This window comes from Equus przewalskii, chromosome 9, assembly GCF_037783145.1.
Source record: "Equus przewalskii isolate Varuska chromosome 9, EquPr2, whole genome shotgun sequence".
NCBI classification, from domain to species: domain Eukaryota; kingdom Metazoa; phylum Chordata; class Mammalia; order Perissodactyla; family Equidae; genus Equus; species Equus przewalskii.
In genome coordinates, this window is record NC_091839.1 from 18593516 (window position 1) to 18613720 (window position 20205).

General features: G+C 42.3%; 1 protein-coding gene across 7 annotated transcripts; it reads right to left on the minus strand.

Moving 5' to 3' along the window:
* Nucleotides 1-70: 70 nt before the first annotated feature.
* On the minus strand, nucleotides 71-19548 carry LOC103553301 (orphan sodium- and chloride-dependent neurotransmitter transporter NTT5-like). Of its 7 annotated transcripts, none has more exons than XM_070558244.1 (14): nucleotides 19445-19496; nucleotides 19066-19178; nucleotides 9087-9129; nucleotides 7855-8265; nucleotides 7260-7417; nucleotides 6939-7065; nucleotides 6572-6747; nucleotides 6264-6374; nucleotides 5901-6082; nucleotides 4054-4240; nucleotides 3449-3650; nucleotides 3170-3329; nucleotides 1918-2080; nucleotides 71-1701 (listed from the first exon to the last, which is right to left on the minus strand). In XM_070558244.1, the coding sequence occupies exons 4-14, from the start codon at nucleotides 8207-8209 to the stop codon at nucleotides 1453-1455; spliced, it is 2070 nt and encodes a 689-aa protein (XP_070414345.1). In that variant the 5' UTR covers nucleotides 8210-8265; nucleotides 9087-9129; nucleotides 19066-19178; nucleotides 19445-19496; the 3' UTR covers nucleotides 71-1452. The 7 variants fall into 7 exon arrangements, with proteins under 7 accessions (XP_070414345.1, XP_008522032.2, XP_070414341.1 ...); XM_070558240.1 differs by having other exon boundaries at nucleotides 961-1701; nucleotides 5841-6082; nucleotides 19357-19456; XM_070558241.1 differs by lacking the exon at nucleotides 9087-9129 and having other exon boundaries at nucleotides 961-1701; nucleotides 5841-6082; nucleotides 19445-19546.
* Between the last annotated feature and the right edge of the window lie 657 nt (nucleotides 19549-20205).

Below are 20205 nucleotides of genomic sequence, written 5' to 3' on the forward strand. Positions count from 1 at the left end.
TGTGTTTTTTGTGGCCTCACGTTCATTGAAAGTTTATCTGTGGGAATTCTATGAGGCCCAACAGAGGCTGTGTTTCCCCCATAGTTATTTATATTTATTTATGACAAGTGCCAGGGAGCAAGGTGCTATTCTCCAGGCACGTTTTATATTGATCTCAACTTAGATTTTTCAAACCATGCAGGTTGTGTGAATTTGAACCAAAATCCCATGTGACAGAAGATTTGGGGTTACAAATTTTCAAAAATGACACTACTTCCCTCCTATCAGAGACAAGACCAAGACATACACATTTTCTTGCTATCTAACTCTTTCACAGGAGGTATAGCCCTTCAGCTTTCTATGTATAGGGGTTTCCTTTTCTTTCACGGACCCAAGGCTTTGTCTTCACTTAGCATATAAACCCCAAATCTCTAAGTTACCAGAGAGCAGCAATTGTCCCAAAGCAGTTACTGGCTTTAACACTTGCTTACCTACCTGAATTCAAGCCTAGGCTTAATTTTTGACTTCTTAAAGATTTCTCTCAATTTCTTCTAAGCTCATCTATGCATTTAAAGAGGATTATCGAAATATATTTTATGTTACATTTTAGGTATCTTGTAATATAGTGTGTTTTGTTTGTCTTATTTTATCGTCCCATTGCCCCAAATGAAGTCCTCCTTGGGTATTCTTCAATCTCCATAGTCAATCTCTACTCTCTCCCTCATTCCCCACCGAATACCCTTCCTCGAGGCTCCTAGACCACTTTAGTAAAAAGATACAATGTTGTGCAAAGTTTTAAGCCCCTTGGCCGAAGTGGTAAAGTAATTAACTATTCCAAGTATTTAAGAGATATATGAGAAGGTCACTAATTAGCCTATAGTTAACCACTTTGCCATAATCAGTGAATCCACTGATTTCTGAGCAAATTGTCTCTAGTTGGTCCAGTTTACTAGAGGAAGCACCAGGCAGAGACACCTGAGATTCTAGCATTTGAATTTAACAGAGTCATTGGAAGGCAAGACTGGGAGTTAGACACTTTTTTATGACAAAAGTTAAGTTCCACTGAACTGGTTTATCTACCACCACCATTTCTGCCCTAGTTTCCTAGGGGCCAGACCCTACACAGACCAATTCCAAGAGGAAGGTAGCCTAGGAGAAGTAGGGTCAGCAGTCACCATCAACCAAATACTGGAAATCAAAGAACACCATTATTACGGGTCTGGTGAGGGAAAGTGTGGGAGATGTGGGGAAAGACTGCTATGTTAATCCTCATCAGGCCAGAAAACTTTCCCAATCAAGGAAAACAAAAGGTCTCTGGATCCAGTGACATCAGCAGTTGCTACATTTACCTCTTCTAATGTCAAGTGGCCAGCCAGGGAGTTCCACTTTGAAAAGGAAATGATGTTGTATCCAGTGAACCAAGTCTTTATTTCCAAGAGGAATAACTCATGTGGTAGAAAGTTTTTTCCCTGGTTATGTATCCACTTTACTAATCTTCTTTTGACTTTGCCTCCCCTGGAGCCGTGGATGGGGCTTCGGGAAGTTCCCTTTAGCTTCAGGTTTGAAGATTATTGTGGCCCTACTGTGGATCATGGAGACTGAGAGAGTCACCTGAAGGAGGGTGTACAAGAAGTAGGCAGGGATGGGCAAGATGGTAACAACGATGAGGACTACAAGCAAGACTTTGGCCCATGATGGATAAGTTCGGTGCACCTCATTTGACTGTGGAGAAAGGGAAGGAAGGTTTAGAATACCCAGGTTCTCCGAAGTGGAAGGCTGCAGAGGGTGGGGGAAGGAGACAAACCAAGGCAAGAGACTAGATAACCAAATCCCCAGGGCATCAGGGAATAAGATGACTGAGTCCTAGAGGCAAGAGTGGATTGAAAAGTCTTGTCCCCACTCCATAAGGGGTTCTGGGGTCTGGGGAGGGAGGCTCACAATGCTTGAGTCCCAGGCCAAGTAGGTGATGGTCTTCGTATACAGATGAAACAGGGCACTCAGAAACAGGACCAGGAGCACAAGTGGAGACAGAAAGCACCATAGCCAACGATAAATGGGGGAGATGGGGTGGCCCAGCATGATACTCAGGTCTGAAAGAAACCTGGGAGGAAGAGCAACAAGGCTTTAGGAGGCCTCCTCAGCCTTACCCAACCTTGGGGGAGCAGTCAGAGCAAAGCCAGCCTGGAAGAGAGCCTTTAACATTTCTGAAACCCTTCTACTCACCTCCACAACCAGTCTTCTTGCTTCTAATTCACCTCCTTTCAGTCTGATATCTGTCCCAGCCCTAGGAATTTTTTTTAAACATTTCTCTCCCCCATCACCCTCAGGATAAAAGCCAGGTTTCTAAATGCAGTTTTTTCAAGTCCATATATCCAGCTCTCTTTGGTGCACCTTCTTAACCCCAATACATGTGTAAGTTGGGTTCCTTCTGTCTAGAATGCCTTTCTCTCTTTCTCTCCCTTGACAAACTCCCCTTCTTCTGTCTAGATTCTGTTCAAGCATCCTCTCCTTGCCTGACTTCTTTAGGTAACCACCTGTGTTCCTAGAGTGCTCCTGGTTGCCTCTGTCATAGACTTACCAACCTGCCAACGATCTGCTTACATATGTCTTCCTTTTTGGGCTCTAAGAGCAGAAATGAAATGTAATTTATCCCAGTATCCCCAGTACTCACCACAAGGCCTGCCTAGCACACAGGAGGCCCTAAGAAATATTTTAGAGTGAGTGAGTGGACGAATGAATGAACTGATGCCAGGAACCTCTATCACCTGGAAATGCAGCCATCCTTGGATTACACGGTGCTTCTCAAATGTTAGTGTGCAAATGAATCACTTGGGGTTCTTGGTAAAATGCAGAAATAGATTCGAAGATCTGGGGTGGAGCCTGAGGGTCTGCATTTCTAATAAGCTTCCAGGTGATTCCAATGCTGCTGGTCCACTGAGCACACTTTGAGAAGCAAGGGATTACACGTTTCAGATGTCCACACTACCCTGTTTAAAAGTAGGGCTCGGGAGCCCCAGGACTTTAATATAGACTGTTTACCACTTGTCCATTTTACAGCTGTTTTCTCCGGGAACCAGCTCGTGCCTCTCTCCTTCCCACCCTCCTGAGGGTGAGAGCAGGAGGGGTGAACCCTCCTTAGGGACTCTAGCTGTGTGGGTGCATGTAGGAGATCCTGGGTTTGGAACATCACCTCCTGGCCCCATAGATCCAGGCCACGGCCACGTTCTCCAAGATGACAATGAAGAAGAGGGGCAGAGATGCCCAGTAATCATCCAGCAGGTTCAGGTAGTAGATGCCTGAGGGCCTTACGAAAATGAGGCTGCCCAGGAACATAGGCACACAGACACCCACTGGAGGAAAGCATCAGATTTGGATCAATGTCAGAATTCAACTCGGTCTGTATAAGAGTCCCAGCAGGATTAAGCTAAACAATGCCCATAGGTGGGAATGGGGTCATAGGTCAGAGTACCTGTGAGCAGCTTTGTTTGTTTCCTGAGGGAAGAGAAGGTGTCCTGGAGATGGGTAACGAGGCCCTGCAAGATCCCTGTCATGGTGCCCAGCCCCAGGTTTGCCAGCAACAAGAAAACAATAATGGCCCAGAAGGTGGATCCAGAAAACACGGAGATGATGTCAGTAAATGCCACGATGGCCACACCCGGACCCACCATAACCTGTGAGTGAAGGGAGGAATGACAAGGGCTCTGAGCTCAGTCCGTAGAGTCCTAACTCTGTCCCGTTTCCTAGAAAATGATCTTAGCACTGTTAACGAATGTCACATACCCATCCGGCCTTGAGGCACGAGAACTTCCTCCTACAACAGCTGCTGCTTTAACAACTCTTTTGGGTTAACAACTCTTTGGGGCGAATGGCTTACATGCACTCTAGTGCTTGGTGCTACAGAGGCTACAACTGCCTCATCACAAAAGGACACTGTGAACCTTCGTCTTGGTTGTCCAGGATGCTGCTGAGGATGGATTTTTCTGGATTCTACAGACACCTAAGAAGGGCTGAAGTTCCTGGTGCACTGGGAGCTTTGAGAGGAACTCTAGGGCCCCATCCCCAGCCCTTACCTACCTCCTTTAATTTCTCAGGTAAGTTGCACTCAGACAAATGAGGTAGGACCACACTTTTGACTTGCTTGGGGAGGCTGCTGAACCACCTGGAGTAGATGGAGCTTGGATCATGATACAGACTAGCTGGGGGCTGGTCCTCAGGAGAGATCATCCCAGTAGCTACCAGTTTCATCACTGTTTCAGCATTCCTGGAGACGAGGGTAGAATCATATAAAACCATTTGGCCCTTTAAGATAACTTCTCCTCCATTATCTTCCAGATGAGAAGGGAAATCACTAGCCTAGAGTTCTTGATCTGCTTAAAGTAGAGCCTGTGCTGAAACCCAGGCCTCCAGGATCTGTGCACACTGCCTGACATCTACTTTCATAATCACAAAGGTGTTTGTGTGAGGCCAGAGAATTTCTGACCTAAGTGGACCCCTAGAGGAGTCTTTCCTATAGTATCATTGAGGGCTTTAGGACTCTTACCTCCTACTAGACAATCTCTGGATAATGTTAAACTTCTCAGCTTTCTTGACATGCTGGCCTCTCCAACCTCTTTACTCACAACTCTATTCCTTCCACACTTTAGCCATACTCAACTATTAAACCTTCTCCAAGCTGCCATGCTCTCTTGTCCCAGTATCTTTGGTACATGATGTTCTCTCTGCCTAGAACTACCCAACTCCATCCCAACTCAGTCTCCCCCAATTCTATCCTCACACACATTCTCTATATGGCAAATTCCTTCAAATCCTTTCTCAGCTCACTGAACTCAATTTACTGCCATGAAAAGGCATTCAAGATCTATTCTCTTTATCTTTGTGTGTGCGTGTGTTTTATTCATTTCTTAAATTTTTATTCAGGTCATATTGGTTTATAACATTATATAAATTTTAGGTGTACATCATACCATTTCGACTTCTGTATAGACTGTATCGTGTTCACCAACGAAAGTCTAGTTTCCATCTGTCATCATACATATGCGCCCTTTTACTCCTTTTGCCCTCCCCCTACCCCCTAAGAATCTATTTTGATAAGGGCAAATCAACAAGCTGCAGAAAAGTAGTATGGTATGATCCAATTTTTGGAAAATGGTATGTTTTTATATATAGGTCTATGAATAGGAAATATCTGAAAGAATACAAGCAGTGGTTATTTGTCAAAAGACAAACTCAGCTCAGGATTGCCTCCTCTAGGAAGCCTTCTCTGAGTGCCCCAGGAAATCAGTAGCTTCCTCCTCTGTGTCTCCTCATCATGCCTACTACCAGTTTCATTTAGTTTGTGATTATCTGTTTAGTATCTGCTTTCTCAAAAGACTATGATTTTCCTGAGGTCAGGGCTGTGGTCTGATTCACCAACAGCTATGTTTCCAGGACTCAACATGGGGTTTGGTAGATAGATGTTTTATAAATGTCTGATAAGAATTTTTGGAATGAATGTCACAGGAGAAGAAAATGAGGAATAGGCTATGGGGCTCTGGTGCTGTGGGTCTTTTTTTTTTTCTCTCTCTCTAATCATTCAGCTAAAAGTATCCTCTGATTTTTCCATGGCAGTCCCCAGTTAAGAATGGAGCAAACACACCTTTGAAAACCTCCAACTTTGGGGCTTTCCTAGTTTAGAAAGCCAGCCCTGAAAGAGATAGAGTTGGAGAAATTCAGGTGCTTCTAAGGTTTAGGATGCTCCAATCTGAGGGCCCCGTATTGACTGAACCAATATCCCTGAGAGATGGGGCCTAGACTGGCGTTTCGTGGTCTATTTCTAAGACTTTGGTCTTTGTGACGATCTGCATATGAAAGATTGTGCTCACTGCAGGTAACATTTTTCGCTGTTCTCTGTAGCCAAGTGGCCCATTAAGGCAAATACAAACACCGTAGCTGTCAATGAGGAGGTCAAGTTGAGAAGAGCCACAACAAAGGCGTCAATGACACAGTTGTTGGACCGAGGGATGTACGAGCTGATTGCGGTGAAGCTGCCAAAGCCGGAGCCCCTGGACAAAAAGACTTGGTTCCCTGTCCGGCGCCACACTTCCAAAGAGTACAAGGCTGACACCTGGGGAGGAGAAATACCATGCAAATTGGGGTATAAAGGAAGGAGAGGTAAATCGTGAGGGAGACAGAAGACGAGAAGGGAGTGAAAGAGGGAGCTAGGAGGGCCTCTATCAAATTGACAACTATACTGTCCCTGACACCCCCATTTGGATAAGAGGACTAAAGGGCAGGGGACACCTCACCTTGGCAGCCAACAAACTCTTGAGACCAAAATCTGCACCTTTCAGCGTGAGACTCCGGATAACGAGACAGAAAAGGATGATGTAGGGAAGGAGTACTGAGACATACAGCATCTAAGTAGGAAGTATGATTCAGAAATAGAGTTCACAAAGGCAGAAGTTGGGAGAGTGGAATTAAAGGCTATTGGGAATGAGAGGTCAGATTAGAAGGAGTGAGAAGTTGGAGACCTACAGGCATCAAGTTAGGAGCACGTCAGGGGGTCTCAGACAGAAGGGAGTCCATCATCTTAGTAAGTCAGAGAGTGGCTCACCTTCCCAATAGACTTGGGCCCTTTGACCATGGAGATGCAGATAATTAACCAGGTCACAAAGAGAGAGATGGTGAGATGCAGGACCGGTAGCCCACCGATCTCGATTTCATCTGTGGCCTCCAATACCTTCCGGTACCAGAAGTACGTGGTGGATGTTGTCCGTGAACATTCAGGATCTGAGGTGAACTGGCCATGGAGGAAACTGCAAGACCAGGTGCCTCCCCCTTCTTCACATCCACCCCCTCCTTCCAATTCCATTTTATCATCTTCCTGCTCATCCCTATTCTCTCAATGATCCTCTTCCTTCTTCATTGCCCTGTGCTTTTCTCAGCCCTCCCACTTGCTCTTTTCTTCCCTCTCTTCTCACCAAGACCAACGGAGCTGTTCAGTAAGGGGCAAAATGACCAAGGTAGTGGAGACTGGAAAGACTGAACCAAATAGAAGAGACTCCAGGCCATGAGCACACTGTAGTACAAGCCCATAATGATGCACACCTAGGGAACACAAAGAATTCTGGAGGCAGCAGGGGAAGAAAAGTAGGCCAGTAGAAGGGAGGGATTTGACCTGAGGATTGCGGAACCAAAGGGATTTGACCCATGGAAGTGAAGTCATAGGACCCATTCCAGGACAAGGGTTGGGATGGGGGTGGGGGGTAAAGGGTAGGCCTGGGCAGCCCAGGGCTCCTCACCAGGAAGCTGGTATACCCCACACCACCAATCCAGGGGCTGATGAGCTTCCATACATTAATGCTGCCCCGACGCAACCTCTGACCAGCTGCCATCTCCAGGAAGAGAAGAGGAATCCCGACCAAGAACAGCATGAGGATATAGATGATGACAAAACTGCCTGTGCAGGGGATTCAAGAAGAGGCTCTGAGAACCCTCTGGCTTTTCAGTGCCTGGACTTCTTCCAAAGTCCAGGAGATCACATTCCCCACCAGTGACCTCCCCAGGGCCACAGGCATCAAGAATTCATTGTTTCCACATACCTCACAGTCCCAGGTGTCCAGTCCCTTGGACCCCAATTCCTAGAAGATCCAGATACCTACTTTCCGCTCTTACCCCTGACCCAGGCCTCCAGCCCCACAATCCCTATGAACCTAAGTATTCAGATATCCTGCTCCCATCCTCCCAAAGTCCTAGGTGTTCAGGTACCCAGCTCCTGCCCCAGTCAGAATCCCAAATCCTCAGCCCCTACAAATCTCAGAGACCCTGGAGTAGCCAAGACAGTCCTCTGGCTCCTCACCCCCTCATGGGTCCACGATTCCTGGTCCCCAGGCTTACCACCTCCGTTGTGAAAACACAGATAAGGAAAGTGCCAGATGGTGCCCAGCCCCACAGAGAAGCCCACCTGGGCCAGGAGGTACTCAGTTTTATTGGCCCAGGATGCGCAGTCAGTGGGGGCTTCATCCTTTGGCTTATCTTGGTCTGTGGGCTCCAATGTTTCAAAATTATCTTCATCAGACCAAATGTATGATGACAGAGTGTCAAACTTCTGTCCCTCCCCGGTCAATTCCTCAGTAGGCAACAAGTCGGACTTTACGCTCTGGGAAGGTGAGGTAGTATCAATCAAGGATTTGGAATCCGAAGTTTGAGACAGCTGGAGCTTCTCATCCATGCTCTCACTAACAGTCGTCATCCTGGGTAGACGCTAGTTCCTGCTTCCGCAGGGATGGGGCCTCCTTCCTTGTTGACCTTAAGGACATCAAGAACTGTAGACTTTAGGTATATGAGCTGAGGAAAGACAAGACTAATCCTACAAGTACCCCTGAGGCCTCCCCAACCCTCTTATCCTCGTGTGGACAAGAACATTGAGTCTCCACCTGGGAAAAGATACCAAGAATATGCCTGCCTCTAGAAAATAATAATTTAAAAATACCATTTACAATAATACCAAAAGACACAGAATGCCTAGGAATAATTTTAATGAAAGATGAGCAAGACCTTTACACACACTGAAAAACTATAAAACATTATCGAGAGAAAATAAAGAAGCCCTAATTAAGAGAGATAACATGTTCATGAATTGGAAGTCTCAATAGTATAACCACATCAATTTTCTCCAATTTGATCTATAGATTCAATGCAATTCTTATTGAAATCACAGCAGGGTTTTTGTGGAAATTGACAAGCTGATTCTAAAATGTACAGGAAAGGCAAAAAGCCTAGAGTGGTTAATGCAATCTTGAAGGAGAAGAACAAAATGTAAAGACTAATTATAAAGGTACAGTAATTACGAGAGTATGGTATTGGCACAGGGATCTACGGCACACATAGAGCGATGGAGCAATATGCTGTTCTTTTCAATATGGTAACCACTAGCCACATATAGCTATTTAAATTTAAATTAACTAAAATTAAATAAGATTAACAATTTAATTCCTCAGTCACACTAGCCACAATATCAAGCGCTTGGTAGCCACATGGCTACCATATTGGACGGACAGATATAGAATATTTTCGTTATCACAGAAAGTTCTTTGGATAGCATTGGAAGAGTTCAGAAACATACTCACACATATACGGATCCTGATTTACAACAAAGATGGCACTGCAAAGCTGTAGAGAAAGGACATTCTTTTCAAGAAATGACTAGTTGTTAGGGCAACTGGATATCTATATAAAAATAAATGAACCTTGCCTCCCCAACTTCACATATCAAACAAAAATCTGTTCAGTGCAGACTGCAGTTCTAAATGTGAAAGGTAAAACAATAACATTTCTAGATGAAAAACTTAGAAGAATATGGATACAACTTGAGGGTAGGCATCGATTTCTTAAGTAGGACACAAAAAAACACCAATCATAAAGAAAAAGTTTGACATATTAGACTAAATTAAAAATAGAAACTTCTGTCAATCAAAAGTTACCATTAATTGAATAAACAGACAAGCCATTGACTAGCGGAGGATATTTGCAAAATATATGGTAGACAAAATAATGCCCTCCTCCAAGATAGCCACAGCATAATTCCCAGAACCTGTGAATGTGCTACCTTAGACGGCAAAAGAGAATTTTCAGTGTGGTTAAGTTATGGATCTAGAAATGGGAGACTGTGCTGGATTATCTATGATGGGCCCAATGCAATTACAGGGTCCTTATAAGGAGGAGGGCAAGGGAGGAGAGTCAGAATCAGAGAAGGAAGTGGGATGGCGGAAGCTGAAGTCGGAATGATGTGCTTTGAATGTGGAAGAAGGGGCCATGATTCAAGGAATGCAGACGGTTCCTAGAAGCTGGAAAAGGCTTCTATGGGTTCTTCCCTAGATTCTACATAAGAACACAGGCCTGCCGCCACCTTGCCGTGAGCCCAGTGAAACTGATTTCAGCTTTCTGACCTCCAGGACTGTAAGATAAGAAGTTTATGTTGTTTAAGCCACTCAGTTTGTAGTTATTGTTAGAGCCACAGTAGGAAATTTAAAAAATATATAACCAAAACCAGGATTTGTTTCCAAAAAAATATTTACAAAAGAGAAACACCTACAAAAATCTCTCCCACTGGTTATAGCTAAAATTTCTGGATAGAATACAAAAAACAACTACCTGAGGACTCTGAAAAGTAAACAATCATGGTCAGACTGGGATTTAAGTTAAAACGTGAATAATGACATAATAGGGGGAATGGGTTTCACATTTTTTTCCCCTCCTTTGTCTCCTGATCCAAGTCAAATAATGGAACTGTACAACAAGCACTAAAAGCAAAAACTCCAGGAGAAACTCCCTATTTCCAGAGGACAATGAAAAAGAGCTCCTACGCACCAAAGAATGTGGGAGAAATACTAAATCTCCCTTCTCACCTCAGAGGCTCACCTCTGAATTGCACAAGCATGGAAGAAATGCAAAAGCACCAGAGCAAGGCTTTGAAAACTGAACCACTGCTCAAGTCACAGACTAACCCCAGGGTAGCACATGCTAACCCAAATAGCACAGCAAAGCCTTTGAAAACTGAACTAACATTGTAACCAGCACCCACAGAAGATATGACAAAACTTGCCATCTGAACCTAACTGGGTTGATTGCCTGCTAAAGCTAATAAGCAAACAAAATTCCACATTCTCCTGAGGATATTATATTAACAGGATCCTGGGTCTCACAATAGAATATTCAAAATTTCCAGGATACAATCCAAAATTACTCATCATTAAAAAAAAAGAAAAACACAAGAAAATCTGACCATTTCCCAAGGGAAAAGACAATCAATAGATGTCAACCCTGAGATGACCCAGATGATGGAATTAATAGACAAAGACTTTATTATTTTTTAAAAGTATTTATTTTTTCCAGCTTTATTGAGGTACAACCAACAAATAAAAATTGTATATATTTAAGGTGTAACGTGATGTTTTATTACATGTATACATTGTGAAATGATGACCACAATGAAGCTAATTAACTTATCTCTCACCTCACAGTTACCATTATTTTTGTGTGTGTGGTAAAAACACTTAAGATCTACTCTCTTAGCAAATTGCAGTATACAATACATTATTATTAACTATAGTCACCATGCTGGACACTAGGTCTCCAGAACTTATTCAGCTTATAACTGAAAGTTTGTACCCTTTGATCAACAAACATCTCCCCATTTCCTTTACCCCTCAGCCCCTAGTAACTACTCTTCTACTCTATGTTTCTGTCAGTTCAACTTTTTTAGATTCCACATATAAGTGAATCATGTAGTATTTGTCTTTCTGTGCCTGGCTTATTCCACTTAATACAATGTCCTCGATGTTCATCCATGTTGTCACAAATGGTAGCATTTCCTTCTTTTTTAAGGCTAAATAATATTCCATTGTGCATATGTGTGTGTGTCTATCTATTGATCTATCTATCTATCTATCTACCTACCTACCTACCTATCATATTTTCTTTATCCAGTTATCTGTTAAGGGACACTTAAGTTGTTTCCATACCTTGGCTACTGTGAATAATGCTGCGTTGAACATGAGAGTACAGATATCTTTTGCAGACACTGATTTCATTTCCTTTGGATATATACTCAGAAGGTGGGATTGCTGGATCCTATGGTAGTTCTATTTTTAATTTTCTTTTTTGAGGAACCACTATCCTGTTTTCCATAATGGTTGTACCAATTCACATTCCCATCAACAGTGTATAAGGTTCCCTTTTCTCCACATCCTTGCCAACACTTATCTTCTGACTTGTTCATAATAGCCATCTCAACGGGCGTGAGGTGATATCTCATTGTGGTTTTGATTTGCATTTCCCTGATGATTAGTAATGTTGAGCATCTTTTCATATATCTGTTGACCATTTGTATGTCTTCTTTGGAAAAATCTTATTCAAGTCCTTCGCCCATTTTTTAATTGTGTTATTTGTGGGTTGTTTTTTTTTTGTCACTGAATCATATGAGTTCCTCATATATTTTGGATATTAACACCTTATGGCTCTACGGTTTGCAAATATTTTCTCCCATTCCATAGGACACCTTTTCATTTTGCTGATTGTTTCCTTTGCTGTGGAGAAATTTTTTAGTTTGATCTAGCACCACTTGTTTAATTTTGCTTTTGTCGCCTGTGCTTTTTGTGTCACACCCCAAAAAATCATTGCCAAGACCAATGTCAAGGAGCTTTCCCCCCATGTTTTCTTCTAGGAGTTTTGAGGTTTCAGGCCCTACAAATAAGCCTTTAATCATTTTTGAGTTGATTTTTGTGTATGGTGTGAGACAAGGGTCCAATTTCTTCCTTTTGCATGTGAATATCCAGTTTTCCCAACACCATTTATCGAAGAGAGTATTTTTCCCCCACTGTGTATTCTTGGCACCTTTGTTGAAGATTAGTTGACCGACTGTATGTAGGTTTATTTCTGGGCTCTCTATTCTGTTCCACTCGTCTGTGTGTCTGTTTTTATGCCAGTACCATGCTTGTTAGTGTATAGAAGTGCAACTGATTTTTGTATGTTGATCCTGTATCTTGCGACTTTATCGAATTTGTATATTAGTCCTAACAGTTTGGAGGAGTTGCTAAGGTTTTCTATGTATAAGATCATGTCATCTGCAAACAGAAACTATTTTACTTCTTCCTTTCCAAACTGGATGCCCTTCATTTTGAATAGAAGTGGCAAGAGTGGGCATCTTTGTCTTCCTGATCTTAGAGGAAAAGCTTTCAGCTTTTCACCCTTTAATATGATGTTAGCTGTGGGCTTGTCATATGTGGCCTTTATCGTGTTGAGGTACTTGCCTTCTATACCTAATTTGTTGAGAGTTTTTATTAGCAAAGGATGTTGAATTTTGTCAGATACTTTTTTATGCATCTATTGAGATACACATGATCTTTATCCTTCATTCTGTTCGTGTGGTGTATTACATTTATTTGTATATGTTGAACCATGCTTGCATCCCAGAGATAAGTCTCACTTTATCATGGTGTCTGATCCTTTTAATATGCTGCTGAATCAGTTTGCTAGTATTTTGCTGAGGATTTTTGCATCTCTGTTCATTAGAGATATTGGCCTGTAATTTTCTTTTCTTGTAGTTTCCTTGTCTGGCTTCAGTATCAGGGTAATGCTGGCCTCATACAATGAGTCACCAGTCAAGTCCACAGACAGTGGGTCTGTTGCCAGGGGCAGAGATGGGTGTGGCTCCTGCCAGTCCCCTGAGTACACTCCCCCCAGGTCCCTGGGTGAGTCCCTGGGTGGGAGGACGGCCTCTGGAACTGCAGGAGAGCAGGCTGGAGCCGGGTCACAGTCAGGGCCAAGTTAGTGGGCCTGCCCCTGGAGGCTTGGAGGGACATGTCTCCTGCCAATTCCCTGGGTGGGCAGGACTGCCCCCAACCGTGGCAGAGTGGGGTTGGCACTGAGCCTCAGGGCCACCCAGAGTCCACAGCTGGGACTGACTTCAGAGTGAACAACCAGGACTGAGATTGGCAAGCCTGCTACCAGGGGTACGAACAGGTGACACTGGGTCTTTGGGCAGGCAGGACTAAGATCAGGGCTGAAGCCAGGTCACAGAGCTGCTTCAGGATCTGCAGTCAGGAGCGGGTTTGCAGGACTGTTATGGGGACATGTCTCCTGCAGGAACCCTGTGCAGGCACGACTGACTGTAGACTGGCAGTACAGTGGGGCTGGAGCTGGGTCACAGGGATGCTTCAGGATTTGCAATTTGGTCCACAGCTGGTGGGCCTGATGCTGTGGGTACAGATGACCATGGTTCCTCCTGGGTACCTTGCTGGCTGGAGCTGGTTGCAGGACTGCAGCCAAGTGGGGCTTGAGTCAAGTCCATAAGGGGATGGGGCCACTTTTGTTCTGCACCCAGGACCACATTTGGTGAGCCTGCCACCAGTGCGAGGGCTTGCCTTCTCAAAGAAGCTCTCCTTAGTCTTGGGCTTTCCTGGAGTTTCACAACCTCCCACCTGGATCCCAAAGTCCCACAAAGGCACTTCTCTGTGCGGATAGCTGCCAGATCATTGTTTGTGTGGGTGAGATGAGCTGAGGACCTCCTGTTCTGCCATTTTGCTTAGAAACAAAAGCTATACAAAGACTTTAAAAGTAACTATTATAACCAACCTCCAAGAGGTGAAGGTGTAATGGAACAACAGAAGTTCTCAGCAGAGACATAGAAACTATAAAAAATAACAAACGGAAATTTTAGAGCCCAGAAGAAAAATATTGCCAATAAAAAAATCAATTAGATGGAACGTGAAATGATCTGATCTGAAGAACAGAGAGAAAAAAGATTGAAAACAAAATGAGCAGAGCCTCAGGGACCTACGGGACAGTATCACAAGCCCAAGAATAAGAAAGATTAATGAAGAAAAAAATATTTGAAGAAATAATGGTTGAAAACTCTCCAAATTTAGTGAAATATATAGATTTACAGATTCAAGAAGTTCATCAAACCTCAAACAGAACAAACTCAAACAAAACCATGTTCAGGCATATCGTAATCATGCTGCTAAAAGCTGAAAGAGATGAATCTGTAAACCACATGGAGAAAAACAACAGATTACATATAAGCCCACAACAATTGGAAGGATTGTGGATTTCTCATCAGAAAACATGGCAGTCAGAAGTCGGTGGAACAATATCCTTAAAGAGCTCACAGAAAAAAAAGTGTAATATTATATTTCTATATATAGCAAAAATATCCTTCAGAAATGAAGTGCCATAAAAACATCCTCAGATGAAGGGAAACTAAGAGAATCCCTCACTAGCAGACCTGCTCTAACAGAAAGGCTACAGAAAGTTCTCTGGGCTTTAGGGAAATGGTATCAGAGGAGAACTAGGAACTTCAGGAATGAGGGAGGAACAAGAAAAATAGTAAATACTGGAATAAATAATTGGGACTGTTTTTCTCGTAAAGATTTTCTTTAAAATGTTTGACAAGTCATAACCTTGTTTGGGGAGGCTTTCAATGTATATAAACGTACTACATATGACAAGCACAATATAACGGAAGAAGTAAAAGGTCCCATAAGGTAATAAGGTTTCTACATTTACTTGAAGTGGTAAAATATTAACTCAAGTAATCTGTGCAAAATTAGGTATGTATAATATAATTCCTAGAGCAACCACTAAAAAACTTAATTCAAAGATATAGAGCTAAAAAGCCAACAGATAAACTAAAATGGAATACTAAAAATTATTTAAATAAGCCAAAAGAAGGCAGAAAAGGGGAAAGAGAGGATCATAAAACAGAGAGGATAGATAGAAAACAAATATATATACAGTAAATAACATATATATATATATAATGTAAATGGTCTAAATAGATCAATTAAAAAATAGTGATTATCAGATATGGAGAAAAAAGATCCAACTATATGCTGACCACAAAGAAAACACTTTAAATATAATGATATAAATAGGTTAAAAGTAAAAGGATAGGTTTTTGGAGGGGATGATGAAAATGTTCTGAAATTATATTGTGGTGATAAATGCACAATTCTGTGAATATACTAAAAATCACTGAACTGTACACCTTAAACAGGTAAATTTTATGACATGTGAATTACATCTCAATTAAGCTGTTTAAAAAATAAAGGATGGAAAACAATATCCTATGCAAATATTAAAAGAAAACTAGAGTGGCTATGCTAATATCATACAAAGCAGATTTCAGAATAAAAAATTCCCAGGGGTAAGGAGAGACACTACATAATGTTAAAAGATTCAATTCACCAAGAAGACATAACAACCCTGAATGTATGTACACCTAATAACAGAGCTTCAAACACACAAAGCAAAAACTGATAGAACTAAAGAACCCACAATTATACTTTGAAACTTCAACACTCTTCCCTGAGTAATTGATAGAACAAGTAGACAGAAAATCAGCAAGAACATAGCAGACCTAAATAACATTATCAACCAACATAATCTAATTTACATCTCTAGAATGTGCCTCCAACAACAGCCGAATACAAACTATTTTCTTTTTCTCTTTAAAGATTTTATTTTTTTCTTTTTCTCCCCAAAGCCCCTGGGTACATAGTTGTGTATTTTTAGTTGTGGGTCCATCTAGTTGTGGCATGTGGGATGCCGCTTCAGCATGGCTTGACGGTGCCCAGGATTCAAACCTGAGAAACCCCAAGCTGCCGAAGTGGAGCATGCGAACTTAACCACTTGGCCATGGGGCCAGCCCTGAGAAGGAAACACTTCTTAATTCATTTTTTGACACCAGTATGACCCTCATAGCAAAGCCAGACAAAAACACTGCAAGAAAAGAAAACTACAGACTAATATCCCTGATGAACATAGATGCAAAAACTCTCAACAAAATACTGGCAAACAGAATTCAGCAGCATATTAAAAGGATAATGCAACATGACAAAGAGGGGTTTATTCCTAGAACACAAGGATGATTTTCCAAAAGAAAATTGATCAATGTAATGCACCAAATTAACAGAATGAAGGCTAAAAATCATATGATCATCTCAACAGATGCATAAAAAGCATTTGACAAAATTCAATATCCTTTCATGATAAAAACATTCAAAAACTAGGAGAAGGAAACTACTTCAACATAATAAAAGCCACATAGGAAAAACCTATAGTGAACATCATACTCAATGGTGAAAGACTAAAGGCTCTCCCTCTAAGATCAGGAACTTTCACTGCTTCTATTCAATACAATAGTGAGAGTTCTGGCCTGAGCAATTAGGCAAGAAAAAGAAATAAAGCCATCCAATTTTATTTTATTTTTTTTTTATTTAGTTAGTTTTTAAAGATTGGCACCTGAGCTAACAACTGTTGCCAATATTTTTTTTTTCCTGCTTTATCTATCTCCCCAAACCCCCCTGCACATAGTTGTATATCTTAGTTGCAGGTCCTTCCAGTTGTGGGATGTGGGACGCTGCCTCAACATGGCCTGATGAGCGGTGCCATGTCCGCGCCCAGGATCCGAACCCTGGGCCGCCACAGCGGAGCGCGCGAACTTAACCACTCGGCCAGGGAGCCGGCCCCCAGTCATCCAATTTTAAAGGAAGAAGTAAAATTATCTCTGTTCATGGATGATATAATCTTATATGTAGAAAACCCTCAAGATTTCACCCAAAAAACCCGTTAAGATAAATGAATTCGGCAAAGTGGCAGGATAAAAAGTCCACACACAAAAATCAGTTGCATTTCTATACACTAGCAATGAACAATCTGAAAAGGAAATTACAAAAACAATTCCCTTTAAAATAGCATCAAATGGAATAAGATACTTAGGAATGAACCAAGGAGGTGAAAGTCTCGTACAATAAAAACTATAAAATATTGCTGAAAGAAATGAAAGAAGACATAAATAAATGGAAATACATCTCATGTTCGTTGGATTGGAAGACTTATAAATTGTTAAGATGTAAATACTATCCAAAGTGATCTACAGATTCAATGCAATCCCTATCAAAACCCCAGTGATCTTTTTTTGTAGAAATAGAAAAATCCATCCTAAAATTCATATGGAATCTCAAGAGACCCTGAATAGCTGAAACAATCTTGAAAAAGAACAAAGCTGGAGGACTCATACTTCTTGATTTCAAAACTTACCACAAAGCTACAGTAATCAAAACAGTGTGACACTGGCATAAAGACAGACACAGACACCAACAGAATAGAATGGAGAGCCCAGAAATACACCCTTGCATGTATAGTCAAATGATTTTTGACAAGAGTGCCAAGACCACTCAATAGGGAAAGAACAGTCTTTTCAACAAATGGTGCTGAGAAACCTAGATATTCACACGCAGAAGAATAAAGTTGGACCCTTACTTAACACCATATACAAAATTAACTCAAAATGGATCAAAGACCTAAATCTATTAGAAGATAATATAGGGTAAAATTCCCATGACACTGAATTTGGTAGTGATTCAGCAATTCCACTCCTAAGTTTGTGCCAGGAGAAATAAAAACATGTTCACCAAAAAAAACTTTTACATGAATGTTCATAACAGTATTATTCATAAGAGCCCCAAAATGGAAACAAACCAAAATGTCCATTAACTGATAATTAGATAAATAGAATGTGGTACAGCTATCACAATGGAATATTATTCAGCAATAAAAAGAAATGAAATAATGATACATGCCACACAGGGATGAATCTTGAAAACATTCTATGTGAAAGAAGCCAGTCACAAGAGACTATTCCTACTGTATGATTCCATTTATATAAAATGTCCAGAACAGGCAACTCTATAGAACAAAGAGTACATTAGTGCTTATCTAAGGCTGGGGTTGGGGGCTGGGGCAATCTGGATGATGGCTAAGGGGAGTGGTGCTTCTTTTGGGGGTAATGAAAATGTACTAAAATTGACTGCGGTAATGGTTGCACAACTCTGCAAATATACTAAAAGCCACTGAACTGTACACTTTAAATGGGTGAATTACATCTCAATAAAGCTGTTAAAAAAGATAAAGCTACCACAAAAAAATTATAAGGCAATCAGAAAAATCTGAATACTGACTGGATATTTGATGATATTAAATGACTACCATTACTTGTTTTCAGTGTGATAAGGTTTTGTCAGGTTAAGAGGTTCTTATTTTTTAGAGATATGGACTGACATATCTACAGCAGAAATGATAAATTTGGAATTTGCTTCAAAACAATGGGGAGGCAGGCAGTTGGGGGGAGGAAAGATGAAACCAGACTGGTCAGGAGTTGGTCACTATTTAAGATGGGCGATGAGTATAAAGAAATTCATTATGTTACTTTTTTCTATGTATTCGAAAATCTCCAAAATAAAAGCGCCAGGAGCCACAAGACAAGACTCTTTGTCAAGCTCTGTCCCTGATTCAGTGTGTGAACGCCTCTTTCTTTCGCGTCTCCTGATGAAAACTGAGGATGACAATACCTATACCTAGTATCACTCTCGTGAGGAATAAAAGTGAAGACAAGTGAAAGGTGCCCTACCAAGGACGGGGCTCCATTTTGTCTAACAAGGCCAGAGATCAACAACAGTCCAGAAAAAACTCCGCTCATCACACACGAGGCTGGTATGACACACGACTTTAGACAGTAAGGACCTCCAGAGCTACGTAGAGAAGTACCTCCGATGGAAAGCAGTCTTCCCATCTCTAAACAATGCTCCCGACAGCAATGTGAGCTATTCCCAATTCAAACCACCTTGCCGTTGGGTGCCACAGGACAGTCAACAAGCAGCCTGAGGAGAAAAAAATTTAGAGCGGGAGGAGAAAACACACCAAGACCTTCATTCCACTCCCATCGGTTTATCCGGTAGGCCCCTGCTTTTCAATCCCTCTCCCACGGGTTCCACTCCCAAAACTGGAACTGGAGCGGGGGTTGGAGGGCGAGTGGAGGACAGAAAGGAGGATGAGCACCTGGGTTTCCAAAAGGAAAGAGGTCGAAAACTCAAAAGAGTATTTGATCATGACGAGAAGGCGACTGCCTCCTCTCTCCGATTCTCACCTTATCCGACTCAGCAGCGCAGGTCTTCACGCAGACAGGTCGTTTGGATTGTGGGCGTGGCGTGGGGGTAGGGGAGATGGAAGGCGCTGTGGGGGCGGGGCTACGAGGTGCAGGAGCCAATGGGTGATGAGGGAGGTTCACATCCTCTCCAGCTGTCCATCTCCAGCTTGAGGAGCGTGAAACTTCAGAGGTCCGGAGACGTCTAGGATCTCTGCTCTTGATTCACCAGACCCACCCACCTGCCAATGGTTGGGGATGTCTGCTTTTTCTTCTTTTGTCACAGAAACTTACTCAGGGGCAGCCTCCTTGTGGGCCCTCAGCAATCCGAAATCCTGGGATCTCTGAGCATTTAAGGAAAACTCATTCCCTGGATCTTCGAGAATCCCAACCACCTCTACCCACAGCCCCCATCCCCAGTCGCTGACTGACCCCCATCTCCTTTGGGGAAGTACTTCAGCTCAGTTGTGGAGTTACCCCTCCCACAAGTTCTGAGAGACCTACTCAGTTATCACTCACTTGCCCAATCACCTGATTTAGCTCTGTGATACAACCTGCGATGCCGCTTACCAAGCAGATACGGGACTGGCGGGCTCAGCAACACTATTCCGTAATTCCTCAAACTGGTTGTGTGTCCACTCACAGATACACTTAGTCCACAACAGTCCTGGAACCTCTTTTTAAAAATAAGTATTAGATCCATGATAAGGTTACCATGTCTCATTAGCAAGCGTATTAACATCCTTTCCATCTTTGTTGAACCA